This window comes from Ammospiza nelsoni, chromosome Z, assembly GCF_027579445.1.
Source record: "Ammospiza nelsoni isolate bAmmNel1 chromosome Z, bAmmNel1.pri, whole genome shotgun sequence".
NCBI lineage: Eukaryota > Metazoa > Chordata > Aves > Passeriformes > Passerellidae > Ammospiza > Ammospiza nelsoni.
The window spans coordinates 23992751-24019238 of NC_080669.1; the positions used below are offsets into that span (position 1 = coordinate 23992751).

Consider the following 26488-nt stretch of genomic DNA (forward strand, 5'->3'; position numbering starts at 1 on the left):
GGTGTGTACCACAGGTGCTTGCTGCAAGTTGCCCTGGCAGCTGGGAGGGAGCAGAGGGGGACACACACTAATTCATTTCACTGGGAAACAACTCTAGAGGCACTCGAGTGCAAGCACTGGAAACACTGCAGCCGTGCTGTCTCGAGTTAGGTACAATATGTGGAGATGTGGAAAGCGTCTCCGAGGCAGCACACTCCCCCTTCTTGCAGTACACAGACAGCTGTGTGCGAGGATCACTTGCATTTGCTCCTGACCAGGGAAAGGCTCAGTGTGTTGAGCAATGTGAGTCCAAAGGAATGTAACCTGTTCCTTTGTGTTTGGATTTACTGACCAAGCACTGAGCTGTCTTGGCTCCTGGGGACTGGAGAAGCACATGAGCAAATGCACTTTTCTCCCCTGGTGGGAAGCTGGTTTGATGCCTTATTACCGTAATTGCCAAATCCATCAGTCATTGCAGGCTGTTTTCAAGACTTCATTCTCTTTCACCCTCTGCTCAGGAAGGAGAGCCAGCTTATTTTGACAATGCTCACAGAAAGGTGCTTGGCGTTTGTTTATTCTGCACTGTACCTCTGGTCATCCTTGTTCTTCTCACTCTTTAAAGGTAAGCTAATCTCTGTTTGTCCAGGGCTTTCATTTTTTTGGTAGTGGTTTGGATTTATTGTTGCTGTTGTTTTGATTTTTTGTTTGGTTTTTGTTTTTTTTTAATCTTCTAAATGCTAGTTACATCCAACCCCAAATATTTTTCTCAGTAAGTCTTGTATCTGCTTATATTTTGGACTTCATTAGAGTCACATGCTGGTTTAACTGACTTTTGTAATCAGTTTGGGTAAGTTTGTGGATCTTACAGTGCTGGGATCTTACATTTTTTTAGAGAAGGAAGAAGCGTGTGTGTTTGGTTTTGTGCATTTTTTTTTAATTAAAAGTGAGTAATTTTAACTTCCGTAAATTAATTGAAATGGTTGTGTTTCAAAAGAAATATTTTCTTGCTTTCCTGAAAAATGTAACCTTACCATGGTTTTTTGACAACAGGAAATTATAACTTCAGGCTGAGCAGAATGATTTGGGAATGCTGTAGGTGTGTGAGTGCAATGGTGTTCTACAGAGAAATACAAGCAGAAGAAAATTCATAACTGTTTGTTCTCTGTGCATCATGTAGAAATATTAAATCTGTATAAATATATAAATGTATTAACTCTGGTTTTTATTAAACATACTCTTAGTATGCTTAATAAAAAACATTAAGACAGAGATGGATATATAGCTGAAAATATCTAATAAAAATAATGGGATTCTGTAGTCTAAGGTGTCAGCTCTGACTAAGCTGTCTTCAGAAGTTTCAGCATGGTGCTAAAAAAATAGGAGCTGTGTGATTATTTCAAAACATTCAGGATAGCAAGGCTGACAATAAAGTATTTTTAAGTGAGAATGTTGAAATAGCCCCAGTCATGAAAGATATTTGGTATTCTACACAAAATGTGCTTTTATGGGTCCCTTTCAGCTGCAACATAAATACCCGCAGCAACCAAAAATTCTAAAACTAAGTATTCTAGGTGTGAAGGACCATATTTTGTTTCTCACAATTTATGTATAAAGAAGGATTGTCTTTTTAAAGCAGAGAAAGTTGTCCATCTATTTCAGAAGTGCAAGGGCACTAGAAACTTGCATATATGGGATGTTGCACTGGACTATTCCTGCCACATAGATAATTCCTCATTAATTCATCTGAAGCTGTAAAACATCTGGGCATTTCATTATTACAGATCCACATTTAATCTGCCTAATGTAGTAATGGTACTGCAGAAAAATATTTCCCCACCTTGCTGAATTAAGAACCTTGCTATCTTCAAGATATTTCTGTGCTACTGTAGGAGCTGAACTAACAGGCGGGTTATAGCATCTAGTTATGAGATAAGTAATTTTGTGGACATTCCCATTTTGAGTAGTTGTGGGTCATGTAAATCCTGCCTTTTAAATAACGAGTAATCACTAATTAATCAGGGGGTGCCTAGTTTATCTAAACAGCACATGAAGACAAACTGCTTTTATAAATAATTCAGAGAATTTTTTGTTAGGTGCTCTTACCAACAGCTTACAAGTGTGCACTTTTACAGAAAAATGTGAAAGCAGAATAAAATTAATCTCTGATAATGTTGGTCTGTAACTGACTTCTGCTTTACAGATTTTTTTAAGTAAAAAAAAAAAAAGAAAAAAAGAAAAAAAAGGGAAAAAATACCCAGAAAGACCTGGGAATTGAGCAGTGGGGGCAGAAGAGAAAAAAATCAAGATGATATTAGCATGTTATCAGTAGCAGAGTTTTTTGTTTTTTAACCGTAAATGCAGATGAACTTCCCCCTGGGTTCCTTAGTTCACCCACAAGGAAGTCACACCAAATTCAAATCATAGCTAAAATCACTCTCTCATAGCACTGAGTTTTTTCAACATTGTTCATAGCAATTTATCAAGTACTGAAAACTCCTGTAGGGCTGTTTGACAGGAAAGTTGTCACAAGAACTAGATAAAAACCAAACACAACACATGAAGAACTCAGTTTTTTTCCCAGTTCTTTCCTCAACTGTCTGCCTCAACCTGACTCTTCTTGCAATAGTGCTGGAAGCCCCAGTAGTCATGTCATTTAAGTTGGGTCATTGCAGCCCTCCTTCTCAAAGGGCTGATGATGCTTTTTTTGAGACATGGGTCTAAGGAAAAATCAGGAAACTGGTTTTCAACCTTCCTGTATCCCAGGTGAATACTGTCAGGGTCAGACATCCCTTCCAGGCCAGGGGCAATCCTTGAAGAAGCACCCAGAATGTAGAAGGACCCAGTGAGTCTCAGCAGCTACCTAACAACTTTGGGTGGAGAAACTTGAAAAACCTAGTCTAGGGATTGATTGCAAAGGAGGGATCATTCCTGCTCCTTTTTTTTTGGGTGTGATGCAATCTGAGGGATAGGGTGCAGACAACCCTGCAAGTACATTCTGAGAAACATGTCACAGTGACCACAAAGATGCATAGCCTCTCTGAGGTGTTACCTTCAGATCAGGGCATGGTCACCTAGAGGGTTTGAACAGCCAGGGAGGTTAAACACACACTTGGCTAGTCTCCAGTCAAACCATGTATTCTAATTACTGTGTCTTTATATCCTTTTTTTATTTCTCAAGTGAGACCATTACAGTGCCCACATGCTGCACAGAGCAGAGTCAGAGCTCTCAGGTTCTTTGTTCTGTACAGACTGCCATCAGGGTCGTATCTGGGCAAGTGGCTTTGAAAAGCCCAGCAAAGGCAAAGGCAAGCTGAGGACAACAACCTTTCTCTGCAGTCTGGTGGGAATATAAGTGCTCAGCTGTATGGGACAAATCCTGTGGCAGGGGATGCTGCAAGTGAGCTAACCAGCTCAAATATGTAAATGATGAAGTAATTCAGCCTGACTTGGTGTACCCAGCTGGTGCAAGCAGCTTTTCTTTGGCTCACTCATAAGACAGATTTGAATTGCAATGCTACACCCAATTTCGTGCTTTTTCACACCTTTGCTTATTTCAATGGGGTCTAGTGATCACATCAGAAGAAAACTGATGATCTCTTGGAGCAAATCCTCACAAATTTCTTGGTTCACTTCCATGCAAGCAGGTGCTGTTTCTGCAACAGCAGAAGCATTGGCAAGATAGCCTCAGAAGGCCAGATTCCCCTGCCGGGCGACAATTTCTCTAATGTGAGCTAATTAGACTGAGGTGACACGAGTTGAGAGATCTGTGTAGTAGGAAGAACAAATAATGTTACGTAAATATCTGTATATAGTTAGGAGTCCAAACTTCAGGCCTCAGCTGTTTAAGCCTGATAGAACTACAGTGATTTAATCAAACTTAGTTACTCCAAAGAGACACAGTTGAACAGATAAAAGGATTTCTGTGCCTTATGGGAGAACAGCGTAATATCATTGGTAATTTAGGTGGTTGGTGAAGTAGCTGTATTTTTACATCTCATAACTGTTATCAGAGTAGAACCATATGTGAAAGTTAAATCATTTAGAATCTTTCATACCTTAATTAGAGGTCTGAAGGTTGTATTCACCTCAACTCTCCATATTGTCTGTGTTGATGCACTGAATGATACAGTTCCAAAGATAACAATGCAGCTGATGCACATTTAAAATAGAAAATACATGAGCTAGGTCTTGCCTTGTACTGGTAGCTCTTTTCTTCCATACTGATGGCATAAGAAGATGCCACACATGCAACTTGCGGACGTGGCAAATTGCTGTCAGATTCCTGCCACTGCTTTAATATCTAATAGCACAGACAGCAGAGCTGCTCACTCTGAATGCTGAGAACGTGCTAAGGCATCACATGTGCATGGAGCCAAGGGAATAAATGTACTTGTCCATGGCACGTGCACATATACTCTGTATCAGGAGCTCTGGTGCTATTGATATCTCTCAATACATTTAAGACAGGGTCCTCAGCAAACCCCTATTTCCTCTGCGTTACTGTCTGCTACAGTAACTTGCTGTTCATGCTTGCTTCTTGAGGTTCACTTTATAGTTCAATGAACCAGACCTTGTGCTCAGTCAGTAATCTTCTATGCGCATTCACTGGCACAGCTCTAAGGCTGATCTGTATTATCATGGGCACAGCTGTGACAGTGGAGCTGGCCCAAGCTTCTGAGAAGTTGCCAGGCTCCAGGAGAGTTGGAGGTATTTCCATGTGCATTTGGTGATAGGGATCTGAGCTAAATCTTGTATTAATTCTTTTCAAATGTAACTGGAAAAAGTGGGCAGGTCCAGAAAAAGCAACTGAGTCATGACATCACCAGTGCCTATTGTTGCATGCAGCTATTGGTATAGCAGTCTTGCATGTAGGGAAGGGTCCAGAAGCGGATGAGAAAGTAGCATCCATCTGGTCTTTGGGATGATGCCAGATGGCACCTTGGGTACCTTCAGCCTTGCTTCAGCTTGTAGAGTTTTCTGATGGCCTCAGAGCAGAAGTTCTTGTTCCAGGTAGAGGTTTTATCTCTTAAAGGCAGCTTCAGAACTTTTCTTTCTCTCTGGTTTATTTTTCTAAGGCCTGTGGAAAAGAAGATGAGTTAGTTATGGTGGTAGCACATACAATTTCATTTGCATGTGACAAGCAAGGAGGGAGGTATAGTCTCTTCAGCTCTGAAGTGTGATTAAAGTAGATGAAAACCCTTTGCATCAGTCCTGACATGGTTGTTTGAAGATGTCTACTGACTAGAGATCCTACATAAACTAATTAAGAAAGAGATCAAATCTGACTGAGACAGGTAGGACTAGCACTGGCAATCAGTATCAACCCAGGAAATGAGAAAGGCAGACAGGAGTTTATTGCTGTTTTAGAACGCAGTCGTGAGAAAATATGGCTTAAAGAAAGAGTTTTGCAAATCAAATACTTTCTGCATTGAGCAAAACAGCTGATGAGAAGGCTGAGACCAGAACCAGATGGAGTGTTTGGAAGTAAGACTCTCCCCAACCAGGGCTTACAATTAAGTCAGTAAATTGCAATGGAAAGGAACCTGTAGTCAGCATGAGTACTTATGTATGTAAACAGTGAAGTGCATGCGTCTCCATCTTGCGTTGCTGTCAATTGGCTTTGCTCAATTAGAAAATCTGTGCTTAATGGGGTGCTGAAACAGATGCCTGCAAACCTTATCACCATTCAGAAATGTGTATTTTCAACACTTTTGCATCCCACAAGGTTGAAGAGAAAACCACAGTCCTCATTTCTATTCTTAATGCAACATAGATTTGATCAGAAAAATTACTTAGAAGAAACAGGCAGGCTTGAGAAGGTCTCATTTCTCACTGAAAGCTCCAAGAGGCTGAAGTCAGTTTGCAGACTGGACTAAGACAGTACGTGGTGTTCACTGAAGCTCAGCTTTGATTACATGGAAAAACATCACTGGTCACTTAGATCTTCGCCATACAAAAGGAGAAAATTAAGTTGTAAATGGGAAAAGATGTGTCTGTGGCAGCTGAGGTGAGGGAGGGTCTGATCTATACAGGTTCATATAATGGTAGAATAATTTGGCTGGAAGGGATCTCCAGAGGTTGTTTAGTCCCACCCTTCTTCTCTGTTGGGTTGTTATCTGAGGAGTCAGCCAGCAAACATCTCCAAGGACAGTGGTGTTCCTTATGCAGAGTACACTTGATTAAAAAAATCTGGGAATGCCCCATCATGCACCTTTATCTTACCAGTCTTGTCCCTGTGCACCTCCCAGGAGAGCCTGGCTTCTTCATGATGGAGCCCTTCCTCATGGAAGCTGAAGGCAGCCAAAATAACTCCCCCTTGTTTTCTCATCTCCAAGCGGATCAAAAGCATATCTCTTTAACTGTAATCCATCTGCTGGGTTACAGCCTGTTGTTTGTGGCCTCCATTTCACTCACTCCAAGGGATCAGTGCTGCCCTGTGGAGGCTTCATGACGCAGAACTAACTGTGTGTCATGTTGTGGGTCTCATTGAGTGCAGGCTGGCTGTAAAGAATGATGCCTCTTCATGTTCTCACCACATCTGAGTCGGTGCATTTGGGAAAAACCAAAAGTAGAAAGTCATATAATCATGCAGATAATACTTTACATAATTCTTAGCCATCTTGTGGGGTTTTTTTGAAGATCCTGCAGGAGTGATAAAGTGATTTGATGGAGTGCTTTCCCTTTAATATTGTGTCATTTTAGAAAGGTAGTCAGCAAACTGAAATCCAGCTTTTATAACAAATATAACAATGGGAAGAAGAGATCAAAACTTAAATAAAAAGTTGCCAGATAGTTTGCAGTTCCCACTGTTTCAAGTGGCAAATGGGCAGCAACTTTGAATTAAACCTGTTCATGTTCAGGCTTCACACACAATCCGTAAATGGCAACTGGGTAGCTGCAGGAGCTCCAAGCAAAAGCTTTGCCTTTCTTTTATAACCAAACAGCTATCCTGTAGCATACTCTCTGCAGTAGCATTTTGTTCAAGGTCTGAGACTTCTAATGTAATTTCCAAAGATGTTAGGGTCACCAATTATAATTTAAATTTATTGGATTGGTATCTCAGCTCCAGCACTTCAGCACTCCTGACACCATCTGATCTACTTATGTGTTGCCAGATCATATGAAAGAGAAAGTAGATCTAAGGAAACCGGTCTGTGGGTAAGGAGAAGAGACATCCTTCTCCAGAGGAGGTCTCTGTCAAGTGGACAAATTACTTCACCTTTGGGTCAAAATGCTCTAGCAGTCTCAGGAATTCTTTGCTGGGGAATACAAGAGGGCAGTCCAGACAGTACAGAATCACTTTCTAATTTTCAGGCTCATTCTGGTCTCGCTCAGAGACCAAGCATCCCGCATCTGTGACATTGCAGCTGTATTACAGGATGACAATCATGCTCCCTCTGGATGCACAGGGCACCAGTTTTGTTTTAATATTGTTTTGTCTGCACCAACATAATTCGGGAGCAGTAGACTGAAGTTACCAAAGCTTAAAAGCAACAAAGACAGGACAAAATCACGCTCCCCAGATCGTCATTCTCTAGAAGTACCTCAATTTCACTGTGATTCATTTTTGCTCTTAGCTAGGATGAGTGACTCAGCCAATGCAGGTATGGCTGGCAGGGTGCAGCAGGGAGAGACCAATATTTCATATAATCACTAACAAAACCAGGACCTGAGCCATGTACCCAAGGAAAAGACAATAGCATCTAGGGTTCTGAAAACAGATCAAGGCTAACCAACACTCAGCTGTCACTGAGACCTTGATACCTTTAAAGTCTGGGGGAAAAAATCAAACAACAAAATTGATGTAAGCTTTTAAGCCATTTTGTATGGATATAAGTAAATCTGGACTGAGTCAGCCAAAGCATAGTACATACAGTTTCAAGTGTCTTAGGTCAGATCTCCACAAACCTTGTTTGATTGGTCACAAGTCCAATTTCCTCAGAGCCAGTAATTTACTTCATCAAGAGGTATTAGAAGCAGCTTTTCTCTTCAATGTGAAATGAATTCAGACTTCTTGCTAAGAATTTTCACACCTTTATTTACAATTCCCTTTGTCTTTGAAGACCTCAACCACCAAAGCCTCAGACTTGTTTCCCTTAGAAAAAATCCCTTGATAACAGCCACTTCTGCTGCCAAGACCTCTGAACTGTCACCAGCTGATTGGCAGCGCAATATCTCACATAGACAGGCAGCATGTTTGACCTGACTTAGTGACAGCTCATGGCTGCTGCCTGAAACAAGGCTGAGTCTTATCTATAGGTGTGCTATGAAAGTTCTGCTCCCCAAGTGTGAAACGGTTTCAGATTTAGGAAACATTTAGAAAATGTCTCTCCATATTTCCCAGTTCACATACTAAGCACTGAACAAATTAGGAGTCATTCAAGGTGCAGTCAAAATTTTCATCTGACTAACCCCCATCCCTTTCAGAGGGCTCTTACATTGTGTTTTTCATTATCCATCATTTAACTTCTGGTGTTGTAAAGACAAACCTGGAACTTTCTTTGCATTTTCAGATTCATGTTCACTAAGGATGTTTGTGTCTTGACTGTGCCTTGCAGCCAGTGGAGCTCTTACTTTGTTCACGGACAACAGCTGCAACTTGAGTGATGAGGGAAAAAGGCAGGAGAAGCCATCTCTAGCCTTGCCTATTGCATCCTCAATGACTTTGCTGCTTAGCTTTGCTATGCAAGTACAGGTGGCAGGCTGGCAAGGCAGCAGTTCATAGTTTGGGAAACTAGCTGTCTCTGGGATCATAACCAGCTGATGAGCACTGCAGAAGGAAAAATGGAAAGAAGCACTGCAACATCTCTCAGCACACTGGGCAGTTCCTTTTCATAGTGTTATTGTCTGTATCATTTCCACTCCAGCCTATCCTCTACATTGCCCAGAGCAGTTTAATCATATTACCATTGCTTCACCAATAACATGTTGAGGCAATGGTTTAGAGCAAGATCTCTCCCTCATCTTTGAACCATAAAAAAAGGCAACTAGCTTTTTTTCCTGTTAAGGACATCCCGGTGACTAAGGCATAGCTCTTGGAATCTTTGCTCTCTTCACATCTTGGGACAAAATGATCATGTTTCTCTTTGTGGAAAGTTAGTATATCTCAGTATATAAACTGAGGAAAACTGACTAGAAAAGGCTGATTGCTGCTCAGGCAGGGGTGGGGTGGGCATAGATCAGTGGGTGGCAAGCAATTGTGTTGTGCATTATTTTTCTGCTTTGAGTTTTATTTCTGTCTCTCTTTTTGTGGTCTCCCTTTTCTTCATCATCATCATCATCATCATCATCATCATCATCATCATCATCATCATCATCATCATTATTATTATTATTATGTTTCATTATGGTTTATTATTAATATGTTTCATTAATATTATTGTAATTTTTTTCTAATTCTTCATCCCCTGGAGGGAGGGGAGATTGTGAGTGACTGCATGGCACTCAGTTGCAGTGTGGGGTTAAACCACAACATCATTGCAGGCTCCCTCACTGCTATTATCTGCACTGGGTTTAGGAAAAAGAACTCCTCCTACCTATTGTTTTTGTCAGCTTAATCAGACTTGCCTATCTGTTTCCACAGAAATCATTATTACACCTGTCAGTTAACTTATGCCTTTCTCAGATCTGAGCTCTCCACATGTGTAGAGTGGACTTTTGATGGGGAGGTGCAGACTGACTTGACCCTTTTCAGAGCCATCTGATAATGCTGTCTATAATGCCATGGCTTCCACATTGATGCCACTTAAAGGGTGAAGCTCATAGTGCTTTCCTAAGAAGAGCTTTCCCTGGGTTGACTGGTTTGGATGCTGAAACCCATAGAGATGAAGGGATGTGACAAGATGCTCTGAAAGCCAGTGGGATCAGGGAGTGCAGAAGGCCAGTCCAGTATACTGATGGCCATATCACTGGTGTCTTGCTTTTATCTTACGGTTTTGTTTCTTCCCTTTGTCTTCCATTACTACTCCTCTCCACAAATCCCAGGACAGTTGGCAAGAGTTGCTTCCAGACAGCCACAGCACTCTGTAATATGTAACAAGAGGTGTCCTTCTCTTCATGACTGCTCCAGATTCCTCCTCCTGTGCTCCCTATGCATCTAGTATTGTAGCAATGACTCTTGTATTGCACAGAGCTAATTCAAACTAGCATTACACTAAAAGTGCATTTTTTGCCTTTACTGGCTGTAGCTGCTTAGGTTTCTGACCTGGAGTAATGAGACAGTTTAAATAATGTTGATAACTGATTGATTGAGAGGCATCCCACTGTTAATACCTCAAAGTGTGTCTCTCTACCTTACACACATCACTCAGCCTTTAAAACACCCACAACCAAGCCAATAGGACCAAAAATATAAGTTCATCCTTTCATTATATCATTTTAGCATGTTGTCATGGGCCTAGAGTCTTTAAGAAAAAACCTTTCCTTGCATACCTTTTTGATACCCATTGCTGCTGGGGACTCTTTATCTGCTATGAAAGAACAAAAATGACCCTTATCAGGAATATTAGGCACTTCTTGCTTAGGAAGTCAAGTAATTTCTCACATTCCTCTGGATAGCTGATTTTTGTGTGTATGCAGAAACAATCTGCATAGCGAGAGACAAAGATTAGAGTCAAAGATTACCCAGAAGGGAAGTAGATTAAAAAGAGGTTTTAAATGAGAGAAATATTCAAATACACAACACATAAACACACACACGCAGACGCACAGGGGGTAGAGGTAGCTGATGTGATTCCATTGTTTCTTATGTGAATCCGCTTCCCTGAAGGCACGATGGCATGCATTTTAAATCAAAGGGCATTGAAAGAAATAGTGCATTTGCAGCCACAGATAAAAGTAACAATGCTGCACATAAGAACAAAAGCAGATGGGACATATCTGTGTCTCTGGAGATTAAGTGACATATGGCAATGACATGCTTTACATTCTCAAAAATCTGCAAAATATTCAAAAATAAGTTGTTTTTTATAGCTACCAAATCATTAGAACATGCTTCATTTTGTAAATGCTCTTGCCATTGCAGTTCTTTATGCGAATGACATGGTCTGTGAAACAAACTGCTTTTTTCCTGATACTTTTCATGTTGCTTCCCCCATAATTCATTATTGCTTGTAGTGTGTGTGTGTGTGTATGTTTCCTGTGATCATTCTGTTTGGATTCTGAAAGTAATAGCTAAAAATCCCTGCAAAAGTACAGTGATAAACTGAAATGAAAATAAATAATAGAAGGAGCTGTGGCAGGAAGGTTTTAGGAAAACAGTTTTAAGTTCTAGGATTTACCTCTGATAACCATAGTATTTAATGGATTTTTCCTCTGTAAATATTCCAGCTATAAGAAAATTAACTACAATCATTACCCAACTAACAACACTTCACAGTACAATGGCACTGATGTGTTTGTTTTTTATAAATGCCAGAACTTTACTCATTTTCTTTTATGAAACAAGTAACAAACAAAACAAATAACAAACAAATAAACCAAAACAAAAGAAACATGTCAAAGTAGCAGTACAGAGAGAGAAAAGTGACATAGATGTGGTGAAATACTTGCGGAAGGTACAAGGGGAGTGAATAAATGTCACAGCTACGGTATCACTCAATTTTGAGACCTTTCATGAAGTATTGGGGAGCAAAATATATTAAAGCAACAATGTGATGGATCAGAAACATACTGTTGATTGTAACTTACCATGTTCTTCAAAAGGATTATATAAATGAAAGTGATTTTAGGAACTGTCTTTGAAAACAGAAAAGAAAACAAAGAGACATTTTATAATTCAGAGGCATGTTAGCATGCATATATGTTAATATAAAGTAATATGGAAAGACTATGATATTTTGTCTGAAAGCCATCATGTTAGGTACCAATAATCTTGTATGAATAAAGTAATAACTTGTATATTTGGACTCAAGTATCTGCCTAAAGAAATGAGCAACAGCTAGAAAACAGAAGCTCCCCCTCCCCAAAAGTTGAGAGATTATGAAAACAAAACCAGGGAACACTATGAAACAGATGTAGAATGGTTGATAATACAGGTGTCATCGTTGAAAAACTAGTGGAAATCCATGTTCTACTACCTATCACCTTGTCAATATTTCATTATTTATTCTTTGCTGTGCGCAACCAGCCAGAATGTGTCTCAGACCTGCATCCTCAGTTAAGAAGCTGACTACTTTGTGAAAAAACCTGGGGAACTGGAAGGGCTGGACTCTTGCCTTATAGCTTGGGGACCTTGGCATGCAAAGCAGAGCAGGAAAATCAACCAGCCAAGACCAGGCATGACAGCACAGCTCCTGGAAAGGAGAGAGCATCTGTCCTTCCTGGGGGCGCCATATGGATAGTCTGGCCGGACCTAACTGCAGGTTCCCTTGCTGTGCAATTCTCAGCAATTACATCCTGGAAAGAAACATTAAATACGACTATAGGATCTATGCTCAAAAGATTGGTAGCAGTTTATAGTCTATATGAATCATTCAATCAGTGGGCTTCTTGCAGACTTCTTTGCATATGCAGAAGCACAGAAGGAATTTCCAGAGAGGTGTTTAGAAGTTTAATGTAGTGCACAAAAAACTGCTTTCCATAGAGCTCTTAACTGCCAATCCAAGGGTTGGTTGCCTTGTGCTTTCCAGTTGTCTGAAAACTCCAGGAGCAGTTTAGGGAACATTTTCAGAGTATTAAACAATAAATCTTGAGGAACAATCCAGCCCTTGATCTGGTAGTTCCATGTTTCCTTTCTGCTGATAAGCCCCAGCACTGGATCCAGCATTCCAGGTCTGTATCACCAGTGCTGAGTAGAGAGAAAGAATCACTTCTATTGATCTACTTGTGTGGTTCTTCCAGTTGCAGCTCAGGATGCTGGTGACCTTTGCTACAAGGGTGCATGGCTGGCTTATAGTCAGCTTGGCACCTATAAGGTTCCTTGGGGCTTTTGTGCTATCCGTCTCATCAGACAGCAAGCCCCCAGCCTTTTCTGGCACCTGGGATTACTCCTCAGGTGCCGGACAACTTTATACTTTTCTTCATTGAACTTCATGGGCTTCCTGTCAGTCGTTTCTCCAGTTCTTTAAGGTCCTTCTGAGTGGCAGAAAACCTTGTGCTGTATCAGTCACTCCTCCCAGTTTTGCACCATCTGAAAAAAACCCAGCTTGCTAAGGGTGCACTCTGTCCCATCATTCATAACAGTGTTAAATATCATTGTTCCCAGTATCCATCCCTGGAGCACTCCACCACTGGCTGGCCTTCAGCTGAACTTTTTGCTGCTGACTGCAATCCTCTGAGCCTGACAGTTCAGCCACTTTTCTGCCCAGTGTTCACTTATCTAGCCTGCAAGGCATAGACAAATGTGCGTGAGAATTTTTCAGAGATGGTGTCAAAACTCTTGCTAAGCTTGAGGTAAACATCCTACACTGCTCTTCTCTCAAATTTTAATGAGTCTGTATGTTTTCCTACTGCTTCAAAGATACTTCATAGACAAGGGAGACACAATCATGGGCAGTGGGTCATAAAAACTCTCAGATCCTTTCCTTAGAAAACATGCCCTTTGCAGTTACTTTTACTTACCAGTAACATAGGCAAGCAAGTGTGGCACTGGTTTTGGGAGACTGACTTTGCAATGAATGTTGACATCCGTCATCTAGCCTAGTTTAAAAGATGAAACAGTGCCACTGCTTTTGGTTAAACTTGCTGTGACTGAGGGGTAGTCAGTGGTAAAGCTTATTCTACCACTAGTCCTGGGAGATTCAGGCTTCCCCATCACCAGCAAGCACTCCATTTAGCACACAGAGTTGTAGTGTCAAAATGCATTAGCACAAGCATAGGAGAAAAAAAGCAGAAATCTGTCTCGAGTATGAAACATTAAATATTTGAAAATTACAATTTAAAGAAAAAGGCTGTGAACATGTAAGTCAGACTAGACTTCCACCTCAGTTCCCTTCTCCAAAGCAGCTGTAGCAGAGAGATGGCAGTGTGATTAGGCTAGCCAGCTCTTTGTGGTACCAACAGCTGCTGTGGCACTTTGCCAGGACACCCCAGGGCTCCATTGCTTCTGAATATATGTCATTTTGTAAGCAAAACCATGCAGCACAAAAATATATGGTCACCAATGCCAACTCGGCAGACTAAGAATAGATCATCTATGACTGTGTTAACAGCTTTGAATTAAAGAGATTGCAAAGTACCAGGATTACATTACAGAGAGGAAAGTTGAAGAAAGGGTGAAAAACTAGGTGCAGTTCTTGGTTACTTCACCTCACAAAGTTTAACAGGGAAAGAGGCTTGACTTCAGCACGGATGAAGCTCATAGTGCAAAGATAGCTTTCCAAAGCAAAGGGTTATGCTTAGATTTCTGCAAGCCCCCCGTCCCTTGGGGGGCTCTTCAACTCACCCTGACAATGGTAGTACCAGGGCAGTCTAGCAGCCTGCTTGGGTCCAGAAACTGGTGAAGGGTGCTTTTCCCCTTTTAAAAGCTGGGGGAGCCAGTTTAAAAGAAAGGTTGAAGGCAAGTATTATGTAAGTAATCAAGATGAGAGCAATAGTTCGGAAATTAATTTGTTCCCTAAAGCACAGGAGCATGGGTGGGTAGGTGAGTGAAAGGACAGCAAATCTGCTCCAAACTCAGAGCATCTTTCCATAGGACAACATGTGGGATTTTCACGGGTTTCCTTCACACACAAGACATTTATGATGGAGTCTGGTCCTGCTGAGGTACTGGAAAATACTAAGGCTATAACAGAGGACTTAAATCTCTGCTTAAGTAAGCAGGGAAGATTACTTAAGATGCTGAAGAAGAGATATTGTGGTCAGAAAGCACATTGGTGAAAGTACAGCTACCAATACTGAGGTGTCAACAAGGGCTATTGAAGGCTTGCTTACAGCATTTGCTCCTCTGGGTGCCTGTGATAATGTAGAATGTTACGCAAGAGGAAAAAGGACTCATGAAATTGATGTGATGGTGTAATTTACCAAACTGAACCAAAATACTCTTCTTTCTTGTTTACTAGGCACTGCCGTGCTAGAAAGTCACAATCTCCCTTGAGTATCAGCAAAAATGAAAAGAACACAAGTTAAACAGACCTATGGAGTGTTTGTAAACTAAATTTATTATTAGTTTTAAAAGGCATGGCTGCTTTGTTGTAGGGCAGCTTGTCTCAGGCTTGAAGGGTTTGCTAAGCATAGTAAGAGGCTGGGAAGGCAGAATGGGTTGTTATAGTTTGTTTGCACTGTCAAGAAAATATTCATCAACCTCTCTGAGAGAAGTTTTGATCTCAACGTGCAGAGCTCTGATCAAGAAGTAAAAACCGTCATATACAGAGAGTGGCAACTGCAGTGGATAAAAACTACTTCAGTCCAAAATAATAATGATTTAGAGTGTAGATTCTCTCCCAGGGATTGAATTTATACAGTTCAGAGAATACACACTCATGTTGACAGGACTGATTGACCTCAGGGAATCTGCAGCCCATGACCTTCCCTCTCTTAGGTGCAGCTCTTAAGTAGAACTCAGGCTGCCACTAGCCACAGCACCGAGATCAACAGAGTTTTGAGGAAACTAGGGTTCTGAGCAGTGTATCCCAGAAACCTCCTTGCTTTACTGGGAGTCACCAAACCTTTACCATCCATAGTTGTCATCAACCGTGACATCCATGAACCTGGCAGAGTAGGTTAGGTGGATGCTCTCCACATCCACCCCAAAGGTGGGAACTAGGGCATCTTGGAACTTAAGCATAGACTGAAATTCTGCTAATCTTCAACATGTTCAGCTGCTTGCATGACAGCTTTGTGTGGAGTCAGTTCTCAGTGCAAGCTGAGTTAAGCGTGTAATACCAGAAATTCAATGTCTCTGTAATAGCTGTTAAATACTCTAGACTTCATACCACCACCTCAGTAGGTGTTAACAAAGTGTGCTGCCATGGAAAAGAGTCAAGGAAAGTAACCCAAAACCTAGAAAAACTGAAGAGGGTAGGAAGAACAGTTGTTACTCTTTCTTGAGCATAGAAAAAAGCCTGATACATCAGCTCCAAGAAATAAGGGTACCTGTTACCCATATAAACACAATATGGCTAAGTAAATGCTGGCTCACAATAGCCAGCGTCTAGGAAATAAGAACAAGCAAATCAATGAATTCATTTGCTTGCCTTCCAGGAAGCTGCCTGGTAGTTTTGGAGCCTCAACCCTACATCAGCAGGAGGGACTCCAAGGAATGGGGATATTCAGTCAGAGCCCCAGTTATGTTCAGTAACTTCTGAATGTTACTAATGAGTTAGAGTGTTAGTAGTTAATTTTTTTGAGAGTTCATCATTCACATATGCAGAAAAGCTGTGTCACATCCATATGCAGAATTTGGGTGATATCTTTAGGAACTGCTTTCTAATTACAAACCTAATAAGAGGGAGTTTTCAACAAAACAGACAAACACTGCTGGCTGTGTGACAGTGTGAATGACAGACACCTTCTTTCTTTTCCTCTAGTCTCTCAGCAGGGGGAAAGCCAGAGACGCTTGTACAGAGAACTGCTGCGGAACTACAATCGTCTGGAACGACCCGTAGTGAATGACTCCCAACCGCTCGTAGTCGATCTCCAGCTTTCTTTGTTGCAGATAATTGATGTGGTAAGTTACTTGCTGTTTTCTTCTCTATGGCACCCATTCAGCATAACAAATATGATCTCTCATCTAGAAGACATATTTTTCCTCTTTATCAGGCTATCAGAGATGAAAGCAGTCTGTCTTTTGCTAAGCATCCTCCCAAAATGCTGGAGTACATGCTTTGACACTTTAAAAGAGTGAATATCATCCTAAAGCACAGCTAGTTCTGACAAAGCATGAGCTTTAAGGAAATGAATTATGTATTTTTTTTCCATTTGTTTTAAACAGAAAAAATAATTCAATCAATTAGAAGCCATGTGTTACTACAAATTATTAATGATACATTCTTCTCAGAGCTGTGTGGGATGCAATAACTGAAGACCATGCATGCATTCAAAGCTACCATCACTGCACTTACACTTTTTCATTAGATATTATAATGGCATTGGCCTCTTCTCCCATCATATTTTTACTGTGCACTGCACTGAATGAGCGTGCCCTGAGATGAGTTTAGAAATACATAAAAGTAAAACCTGGAGGCACAGCCCTCTAATTGTCTTGACTGGAACATGCTTTTACAGAATTGGAGATTTGACCCACGGAAAATTTTAACATAATAATCCAAATCCTTTTTTTCATCATGAAGAGGATTCTGTATGATAAACCATGATATATATAGACAGGATTTGTTTCGTCTACATGAGAAAAACAAGCAATTTTGACCATCTTCACCCTGTCAGCAGAGCAAACAGGTGAACACACTGGTGCTCTTACCTTCATCCTGCCTTTTCCATAAGCAGTACTTGGAGCTGGTTTCTGATACACTGTCACTGTTACAGAGGGAATAAGGAATAGAGAGAGAGAGATGTGGAAATATATGTGCAGTCACAAAGCAATTTAACAGAAGCCTCAAATATTTAAGCTTTTTAAAACTCTCACAATCTTTCTGAAAATGTGTAGTATGCCAGGTGCTCTCCCTGGAGAGGCAAGCAGGACTCTGAAGGTGTAGCCCCCCAGCATCACAGCATGCAAGTGGCAAGTCCAGTCAACTGTGGTATTCCTGGAGGCAGGCAGGAGCCACTCAGATAGTGTATGCATCTTTCTGTTTCGAAATGTTACCAACTGCACTGAACTGGAAGAGAGGAAATCTGTACTGTCAACCAAAGGCCTCTACATGAATGAAAGAGCAAAGATTTCCTGCAGCTAATTTCAAGTAAATTTCAGCAAGCAATTCTAGGTTTAGCAGAGGTGTCTCAGCTCCAAAGATCTTCCTTCAGTCCTTCTTTATTTCATTTTGGCATTTTCTTTCAACCTTATTTGAAGGTTGTGGGTACTAAAGGGCCATAGAGCTGTAACTGTACATTTTCAAAGTCAGGAGGAGTTACATAAAACAATTTTCAACTGTGTTTCACATTCATATATAAAACCCAACCTTTCAGGAAATTGGTATTTTTTAAAAGTGCTTCATCCACATTAAGTCAATGTCTATTATAAGAAATGTAGTTCCAGTGTTTCCTTTTGGTTGTCCACAATAGGAAATAGGTATGCTAGATGTTCATACCTTTCAGAAATGAAGCTTTTTTCCGCTACATCTTTGTACTCAGTACAGACGCTAGATGTTAATCTGTTTTAATGAGAACCTGTTCCAGGCTTGTGGTCTTGCAAACTGTACCCAAAGTGTTTTAAAAAACACCCAGACTTACCTGAAATTTTTACCTCAGATGATGTGAAAAGGTGCCTGTCTCCTCAGTGCAGGACAAAAAAATCACATGGAGGTTGAATCCCTGTACTGAAAATGTCATTGTGGCATTAACAATGTGGCTAAACCAACCAGCCTGAAAGTGCACAAAACACTGGTCCCCTGGGTCCTTAAATCAGGAATCAATGCAGAAATATGCCAGCAACAAGCACTGTACTTGTAAGCCCCTCATCCTCCACTGCTGGCTGGACAGATGGCAGTGTCTGTCTCCTCCAGCTGCTGAAGTAAATGTCTGTTTAAAAGGAGGCTCGTTATAGCCACAGCGATGTAAAGAAAAGCAGTCAAGCTACAAGGAAGAGGTAACCTCTGTCAGCTAAGACACCATGAGGCAAACTAAGTGGCCATCTCTGCTCAATCAAATGGGAGTCTGGGGTGAGTAGACTCTGCCTTCTCAGCTGCTCTGCCTGGTGGAAGACAAAGCAGATGGTGCATAGCTCTTCACTTGGGGAAGAGGAAAGACAGCATCACAGTTTTGTCAATGGTGTATGCATTAACAAAGGGAAAAACCGCTCTTTTTGAGGACCTATGTGTCTGGTGTAACATGGCTGGTCTGTCATTGCTGTAACAGAGCAGGATGATAGGCAGGGCCCCAGCATGAAGGCATTTTTTACATCATACTCCCTGGGAAAAAAGCACTCCATGCTCAGGAAAGTGTCACGTGCCAAGACATACTACAGCATTGCTGGACTCACTGAGATACTTTGCAAGCAGTCACTGCAATGGGCATGAGACAGTGGACCCTGTTCTGGTTTCCCTGCAGGAGAAAACAATGTTAAGAAGATGAAAACAAATCTGTTTCATTGTTGTATGGAAATGAGAAGGGGTCTGCCGCTGACAGTCAAAGAACCTTGTGCCTTACCCATGCCAAGACCTGTCATCACATCTAAAGCACTTCTATCTGGGACGGGTTCCATCACATGCCTCCATAAGTCTGTTTCCTACACATACTATATTAAAATCTAATGAATCCTAAATTCAACTTCTGCTGACAGACTGCTGAGAACAGCATTGGTGACAATCTAGTTGCACACTACTACACAGAAAAGACTGCTCTGAGATCTCTGTGGTTTTCCAAGCAGTAGTACAAGTAACTGCTTAAAATCTCACCTCCTCTTCTAAAAACCCATCAAAGAAAATGTCAAAGCATGACTGCTTTGGATTATGTTTTCTGCTTATTTGTGCATGTATTTGCCTACACAGGATATGTATGGTTTTTAGGATTCAAAGCTAGCCATTGTACTCAAAGCTGAGAAGAACATGTTATCTACTTGTCACAGTTGGGGTAGGCAAATGCAAATGAAGACTTTGGGGTTCGGACTTCTTCCCAAAATTACATTAATTCGTAACTACGGCCATGACAGGCCCATTACATTCAGGAAACAAGTGAGCAGAAAGAGGGACAGTTACCTCCCCTGTTTAACAGCAGGGTTCAGTTCAGTTTGCCTTGTCCTCTGTGTGAAAGGACAGCTTCATGCTGAGCTGTCTCATGTATGCCATTTCTGAGGGTCACTTTGTTTGGAGCCTGACGTCCAGGCACTCCCTGTGCATCAGGAGGGCATTGGCTGGTGATCTCTCTCACAGAGCACTGTCAGACACTGCCAAGCTCTGCAAACCCAAGCACGGGTAGACATCAAAGAGTACTTGGACCAAAAATTCTCATCTTATTTTGTTTGAGAGCCCAGACAGTTGATGAGGGTAGAGTAATAAAGAAATGAGGCATGGCATTTTCTGCAGCAGAGGAAATGCAAGCGTTTTCTTTTGGCACAATGTGAAAGGAAGCTGATAGGTGAAAACTATTTGTCATCATGAATGATTGTTTTAATTTCTCATGTTGGCATCTGCAGGAGACCTTATCTGAAGAGTCTTATATGTGGTTGCACTGTTAAATAATTAAAAAAAACCAAACATCTGTTGATGTCCCTGCATATGGTGGAGTTCTGTAGTACTTTTCTCCTCCATGTTCAGCCTTCCAGCTGCCACTGTCAGAGGTCACAATGATAAAAAAAGGAATTGCAAGTAACCAGTGGTAAGCTACAAAAGTGCTGAAAAAATTCTCGAGCAATCCATGAGTCATTATGCACTTCCAGAAGCCAAAACATACATAATCTTCATGTATTTTAGGCTGTAAGGTCAAAACAAATACTGTGTCTGGAAAAATTTATTATGGACTGTTCTGATTCAGTTGCAAAATGACTTTTCAGTGTGTAAAATGATTGTGCATCCTAGGGACTGCAGGGTTATCTCAAACCTCATGGTTACGATATCACAAGGTTGCAAACAATCTCACTTATAAACTACAGAGGTTGTTGCCATGGTGTATCAAAGCTCTCCGCATTTTTGGAAAGCAGCAAGACAAGGTAATGTAGGAGTTTAGCAGAACAATAAAAACAAAGATTCACTTTGGATTTTTTTCCTGTAAACTGGGTCTGTGCCTTGCTGTTCAGAGAAGACAAAAGATCTTCACATACTTCACCAAGTGCTCAGGTGAAGTCACTATCACTATAAGCAGCATATTGGCTTAGCAGCATAGATATTTTTGCCTTCTGTACCCAGACCTTATCAAAATGTTGGATTCAAACTTAAGCTTCCACTGGTTTCCTCTAAATCAAAGAATACAACCCTGAAGGAGTTGGAGTTTTTTGTTATTTTGGGTTGGTTTGTTGGGTGTTTTTAGAAACAGTTTGGTAAGAGACCAACTTTTAAATGCAGGCATCTGTTGACATTGAAGCTCCCTTCACCAGCCTGCTCATTTCTCAGGTGATCTGCTCATCAAATAACAGGACTGTTGAACTCTGTCCTCAGGAACTCAGACCTTTTTGCTGAGGAGTTCTCTATGTGAGTGAGAGTTGCCAGAACCAGAGGCTGCCTGTCAGTATACTGTGCCAGAAGTTAAAAGTGAGAAGGCAGGAGGGGATGCTATGACTGGCCCTGGGATGCATCCTGTCTGACACAGCTCTCCTACTGTTAGGTTTTTTACAACATTTTACAACATTCAGATCTGAATGCCTTTAGCAGCTGATATCCTTGTTTTTAAATTATTTTATTTCATAAGCTTTCTAGGGCTGGTTCTGCAGGTGTATTGAAAGGCCAGAAAGTTTCAGGTTTATTTTCTAGCTCTAATTCACCTCTTCCTTGTTAAACTTACCTTAAAGCATCTAGGTCATTCCCTCCCACCTTTCATTCTACATTCTCACACATACAAAGATCTATGCTGGGTGTTATGTTGTAAACCCAGATCAACATACAAGCAATTCAAGGAAACAAATAAAAATATGCAGTGCACATAAGCACCTATTCATTTGTTATTCCCAATATAGTATCAGTATTTACTAGATTAAACTATAATCCCTATAGTACATCCCGTAAGAATCTTTTACAGATAGATATCTTCAGCTATGTAAGCTTGACCGTTCAACTGACTCTTTCAGCCCTTCTAGATTAAAGTATCTTTTTTTTTTTTTTTTTCCTAATAATGCCTTTGTATTTATTTTGGGCTTCCTGCATAGCTTTTGTGAGCAATGTTTACTCTGTATCTCCTTGAAAGACCTACTCTACCAAACCACATATCTTTCTGGAAAGTTTTTGACACTCTTACCTTGCAAGAGACAATTCAATGAGACCAGAACAGCAAGGCTGATGCAAAATGGTGCAACTGAGAAGAAAAACAGACTAAACACCATCATAAAAGCTGAAAATCAATTTGTGACCAAGAGCATTAAAATTCCAGACAGAAAAATTACAGAAAGGATTTTAGACCAGCAGATTCATTGGAGTTAAATCCCAAAATCTCTCTCTTGGTCACAGAACTCACTTAGTGTGACCAATTTTCAACTCCAGGAAGAAAAAATAAAATTCCTCTCCATTAGCATTGGAGGATATTGAAAATTGGGAAATTCAAAGCTAATTGAGCAATGAATTATTATTTTGGCTGTCCCCTATGTGCCAGACATTATCAAAATGCCAGTCTCACTAAACCATTAAACATACGTCTGAATTTGCTAGTACAATGAAATTAAGCACCATGGGTAATATGGCTTCCTGACTATTACTACTTGCACATGCCTGCATGAAACATTATGATGGAGTTTTAATTACCTGAACTTTACAGGCATCTTTTTATTTTGTATGACTTCTGCCTCACTCAGCTCAGAGTGGAGGCAGCTCACTTAGTGGGAAGAAATGCCATGGTTTGTTTTCTTTCAGCATGGTTCCCCAAGCTGCACATAGTGGCAGTGGCTCTAACAAAAGAAAGGCTGGTTTGCTTCTGAGAATTTTGGTTGTGGTCATCCAGCTTGGGCATTTCATGATAATTAAACAATTTTCTGTCTGACTGGTGAAAAGACTATACTCTGTTGTTTGTAGATGTAGGAATTTAGATCTTGAGCTCATGTATATTCCTTAATTTTGGGTAACTAATCTGAGGCATCAAAGATTTGCAGTAAAACAGTTAAGCCAAAGCTGTTGGGGTTGCCTTGAACCTAGTATTTCTTAGTTTCTCTGAGTTCTCTGAGGGTAACTCCTGAGAGACAATGAGTTCAGCTCTTGAGTAAAAAACTTTCCTCCTATTTTCTATCCCTAATCACAGGCTTTAAGAGCTCACTTGAGTTTTGGAACATACCTACATTCCCTTATTTTTTGCTGTGCTGTCACACCAGCATGGTAATATAAAAAAAAAACAACACAGGGAACCTTGCAGATAGGTTGAATGTGGGTCTCTGATAAGTACTCAGGGTTGGTTTTCTCACCAATTCTTCCGCTGTTTTCCTTGTGATTTCAAATGCTGAAAAGGGCAATTAATAATTAATATCCTAGAATAAAGATTTGTGTCTAATCTTGTTTGTTTGAAGCACCTGCCAACTGTGCACAAAATACATGGAGGCTATTTCAGGAGGAGGTATCCACCCTGGAGAATTTAAAAACCACCTACATGCTACGTGTGGATATTTTGGGATTTTAATGGCGGACTGAACAGCTTTTGTATGGTGACATAACACCCTTTCCCTCAGGAACTAAGCACGTATGTCAGTTTATCCAAGCAGTAAGAGAGCAGCACTGTGCTGCAAGGCCATGTGAGGCCCTCTGACCCAGCTTCTGGGGCTTCCATGAGAATTATCTTTGAAATAGAGGGACAAAGCTGGTGGCTTCACTTTTCCCAGGATGTCAGAGAGCTCTGGAGCAGGGAGTCCTGCAATTTGTAGGTCTTTGTGGAGGAACTTGGAAGTCAAACAGTCTCAAGCCCAGTGAAGCTACATTGTGTCACAATTCACACCAATGAATGAGATTAGTTCCCTCATCTTCAGGGTAAATTAGTTCCTAAGTCAAGTACCCACAGTCCCAGGCAGTGGTTGGAAGTAATTTTGCATGCGCAGAGCAAGAACAAGACTGCCTTTTTTCACCACAATGGAAATTGGAATGTTGGGAGATGCTGAGGGATAAGGAAAGTAGGACGCAAATCAAGTAGGCTTGGGAGACTCTCACCAGTTGTGCCAGTGAATGAGAGGGCTGCCTACTCTGAGGCCCTGACTGGCAACAAAAACTGGCATTTCTTCCCTTATTTCTTACTTCTGCTCTTAGCTTTGGGGAATGTGTGGGTTTACTTGCTGCAGTGGCTTTTGTATCCAGGCCTTTGCATTTAACATCCATGTCTGGTTGGTCTCTGACATTGTGAAAGCCTTGTGGGACTCCTTGACAGGGAGTCAAGGCTTTCACAAGGAGTACCTCTTGAGGACTTTTGATAACCATTACACAGCCTAAGGAGTATGGCTGGCATCCATGTGTTTGCAGGCTTCTCTGGCACAGTCCCTCTTTCAATGCTGTGCTTCTCCGAGTACCGGGTTCTCTTAAACTCTCCACTGTCACCACAAGCGATTGCTCCTGGCTCAGGGGCTTGTAAGGGTAGGAGTATAATCTGACAGGGGCCAAAACCTCCAATATGTAAAGTTCCTGTCTCAAAAGCAAGTGGATAGATTCTGCTGAAAGCAGCAGATAGAGATGCAATGGTAGTCCCCCAAACTGGGGGGGAGAAGAATGCGGCTGGTTAAAGATAGTGGGACAACACAGCCTACACGGCCTACTAACTGCCTTTGTAGTAGCTGCTACACAGTGGGAAGACCGAAGGCAGATTGCACTTCTTGTTGACAGTGAAAGAACACATTCCTCTACAAGACAGGAGGGAACCAATAAAGGCATGACCTCAAGGAGAAGCCAGTGGCATCAAATGAGAGTGTGATTCAAGATGAAAAAACACTTATTTGAAATCACTTCCAGCCATTCATAGGAGGAAATCCTGAGCAACAAAGATATCCAGCTATGAGCACTTGCCCAGATGTATCTTCATCTTGATGGGCAACAAAATACTCAGCAGATGTTTGTTCTTTTGTTATTGCTTTGTATTTTTGTATTTCTCCCTAGTCTTTCGCCTTAGCTCTGGACCCTCCTGTTGGATTTCCATCTTCCTCCTGAGGGTGCTTTTTTTTTGAAGAGATTGAGATGAAGTACTTAAACTTAAGTTATCCCTACCTGGTTGATGTTACCATGACAAGGTTTATTTCAGCTTCTTAATGAGAGCCCTGAAATAAAAAGGCTGTCCAGCAATACTTACTTAAATGTTGCCAGGGCAACCTAGGCACTCCTCAAAATTACTGGCTCTGTGAGCCTTCAACCATTCAATGCATTTGAGTTTTAGATAATCAGCTGAAAATTGCGGGTAGATTGGTGGTTCAGCAATGGAAAGGAGTGCCTGTACAGTTGTAGATTGAGTATACAAGCATTTGAAAGCTTGATCAATTCCTTTGGATATTTTGAACAAGATCCCACTCAAAGATCAGTGTCTCTGCTAACAAAACTTTACAAGTCTCCATGTCAATGTTTTCATGTTACTTGACTGCTTCACTTCTCATCTTCAGATATTCAGGTATAAAAACAGTGGGAAAAAAATTTCAATTACCTGAAGTGGTACCTAAGTAGTCACACATGACCATTGAGAGTTACTTGTTCAATTAGGGACTTTTCTGATCATTGTCTTGAAATAGTTCAGTGGCTGATTCAACTCCGACTTCTGTGGCTCTGTGAGAGGGCAAGAATTAATGACTCCTGCTGATCATGTGGTAACAAATGTCTTGCTGCATAGATGACATGTAATCATATGATGTGACTACTGAACCAGGAAGGGCTTTGGGTTTTTTTGTCCAGGTGATGTGACCCAAGTAGTTATGGGTAGTTAAGGGTGTTGACCTGGCAAGGGAGCATCTGACAGGCAGTGGTGCACAATGTAGGCAGATGTATATACATTGTAAGCTTTAAATTTAGGGCAGGGAAAAGAAAACCAAACTAAAACATTCACACGTCACAGCATGTGCACCAGAACAAACCAAACTGTCACTTTACATGGGTCAAAGGTGGTAGGAATAAGCAGATATCCAGGGCAGAGGATTAACTGGAGTAAGGCTAGAGATAGAAAGGGGAGAAAATGACCCAGATAAATACAGGAAGGATTTAGAGAACAAGTGTTGCACTCACTTGTGACCACAGCTTTTCTAGCGTTTTTAAATACTAGAAGCAAAATTATTTGTCTGAGCTGAACATTTGCAAACCAGGAGAACTGCCAGAGGAATGATGGAACAGCACCTCTGGGAGCTGATAATTTTCAGCCTCACCCAGAATCTTTGCAGGACTGCTTTCAATGCTTTGCTGCAAAAAAAGATGGGAGCTGACCTCTGGCCCAATGCAGAGGGAAGGTCATTCCCGAGGCTGACAGTGCCAAGACAGGAATCTTGAACAGAAAAAGCAGTGTGAGAGATTATTCAGGTTTTCTCCTGGGAGGAAAGGCATCCTCTCAACTAACCTTTAAACCCCTCTGCATAAACCAGTGACATAGAATGAGGGAACTGCCTCTAGCACTTCCCAAGCTCAATAATTACCTTTTAATTTCTGCAAAGATAAGTAACCAGTGATCTCCTGGGACAGACTTTGTCCAAGTTAATTGTTTGTGTGTGTCTGTGTAACAGAAAGATACAGTCCCTTCTGTGCTAAGCTATTTTAGGGGTGCATACAGCACACAGGTCATGATGAAGATGGCAGGAGCTGTAATTCTTCTGCAGCTCTGGAAAGGCCAGACAATCAGCCTACTGCAAAGGCCAAAGTATTTCCTTACAGAATGCAAAGCTACC

The 26488-nt window shown here is 41.2% G+C and overlaps 1 protein-coding gene across 1 annotated transcript in view; it reads left to right on the forward strand.

Annotated features, from left to right (window-relative positions):
• The first annotated feature begins 373 nt into the window (after positions 1–373).
• The window catches only part of LOC132086680 (neuronal acetylcholine receptor subunit alpha-7-like), a 57548-nt gene continuing 31433 nt past the window's right edge, over positions 374–26488 (forward strand). The window contains exons 1-2 of the mRNA XM_059492533.1: positions 374–601; positions 16446–16585. Coding sequence (XP_059348516.1) covers positions 523–601; positions 16446–16585 — 219 coding nt within the window. The 5' untranslated portion in view covers positions 374–522. The remainder of the gene's footprint in view (positions 602–16445; positions 16586–26488) is intronic.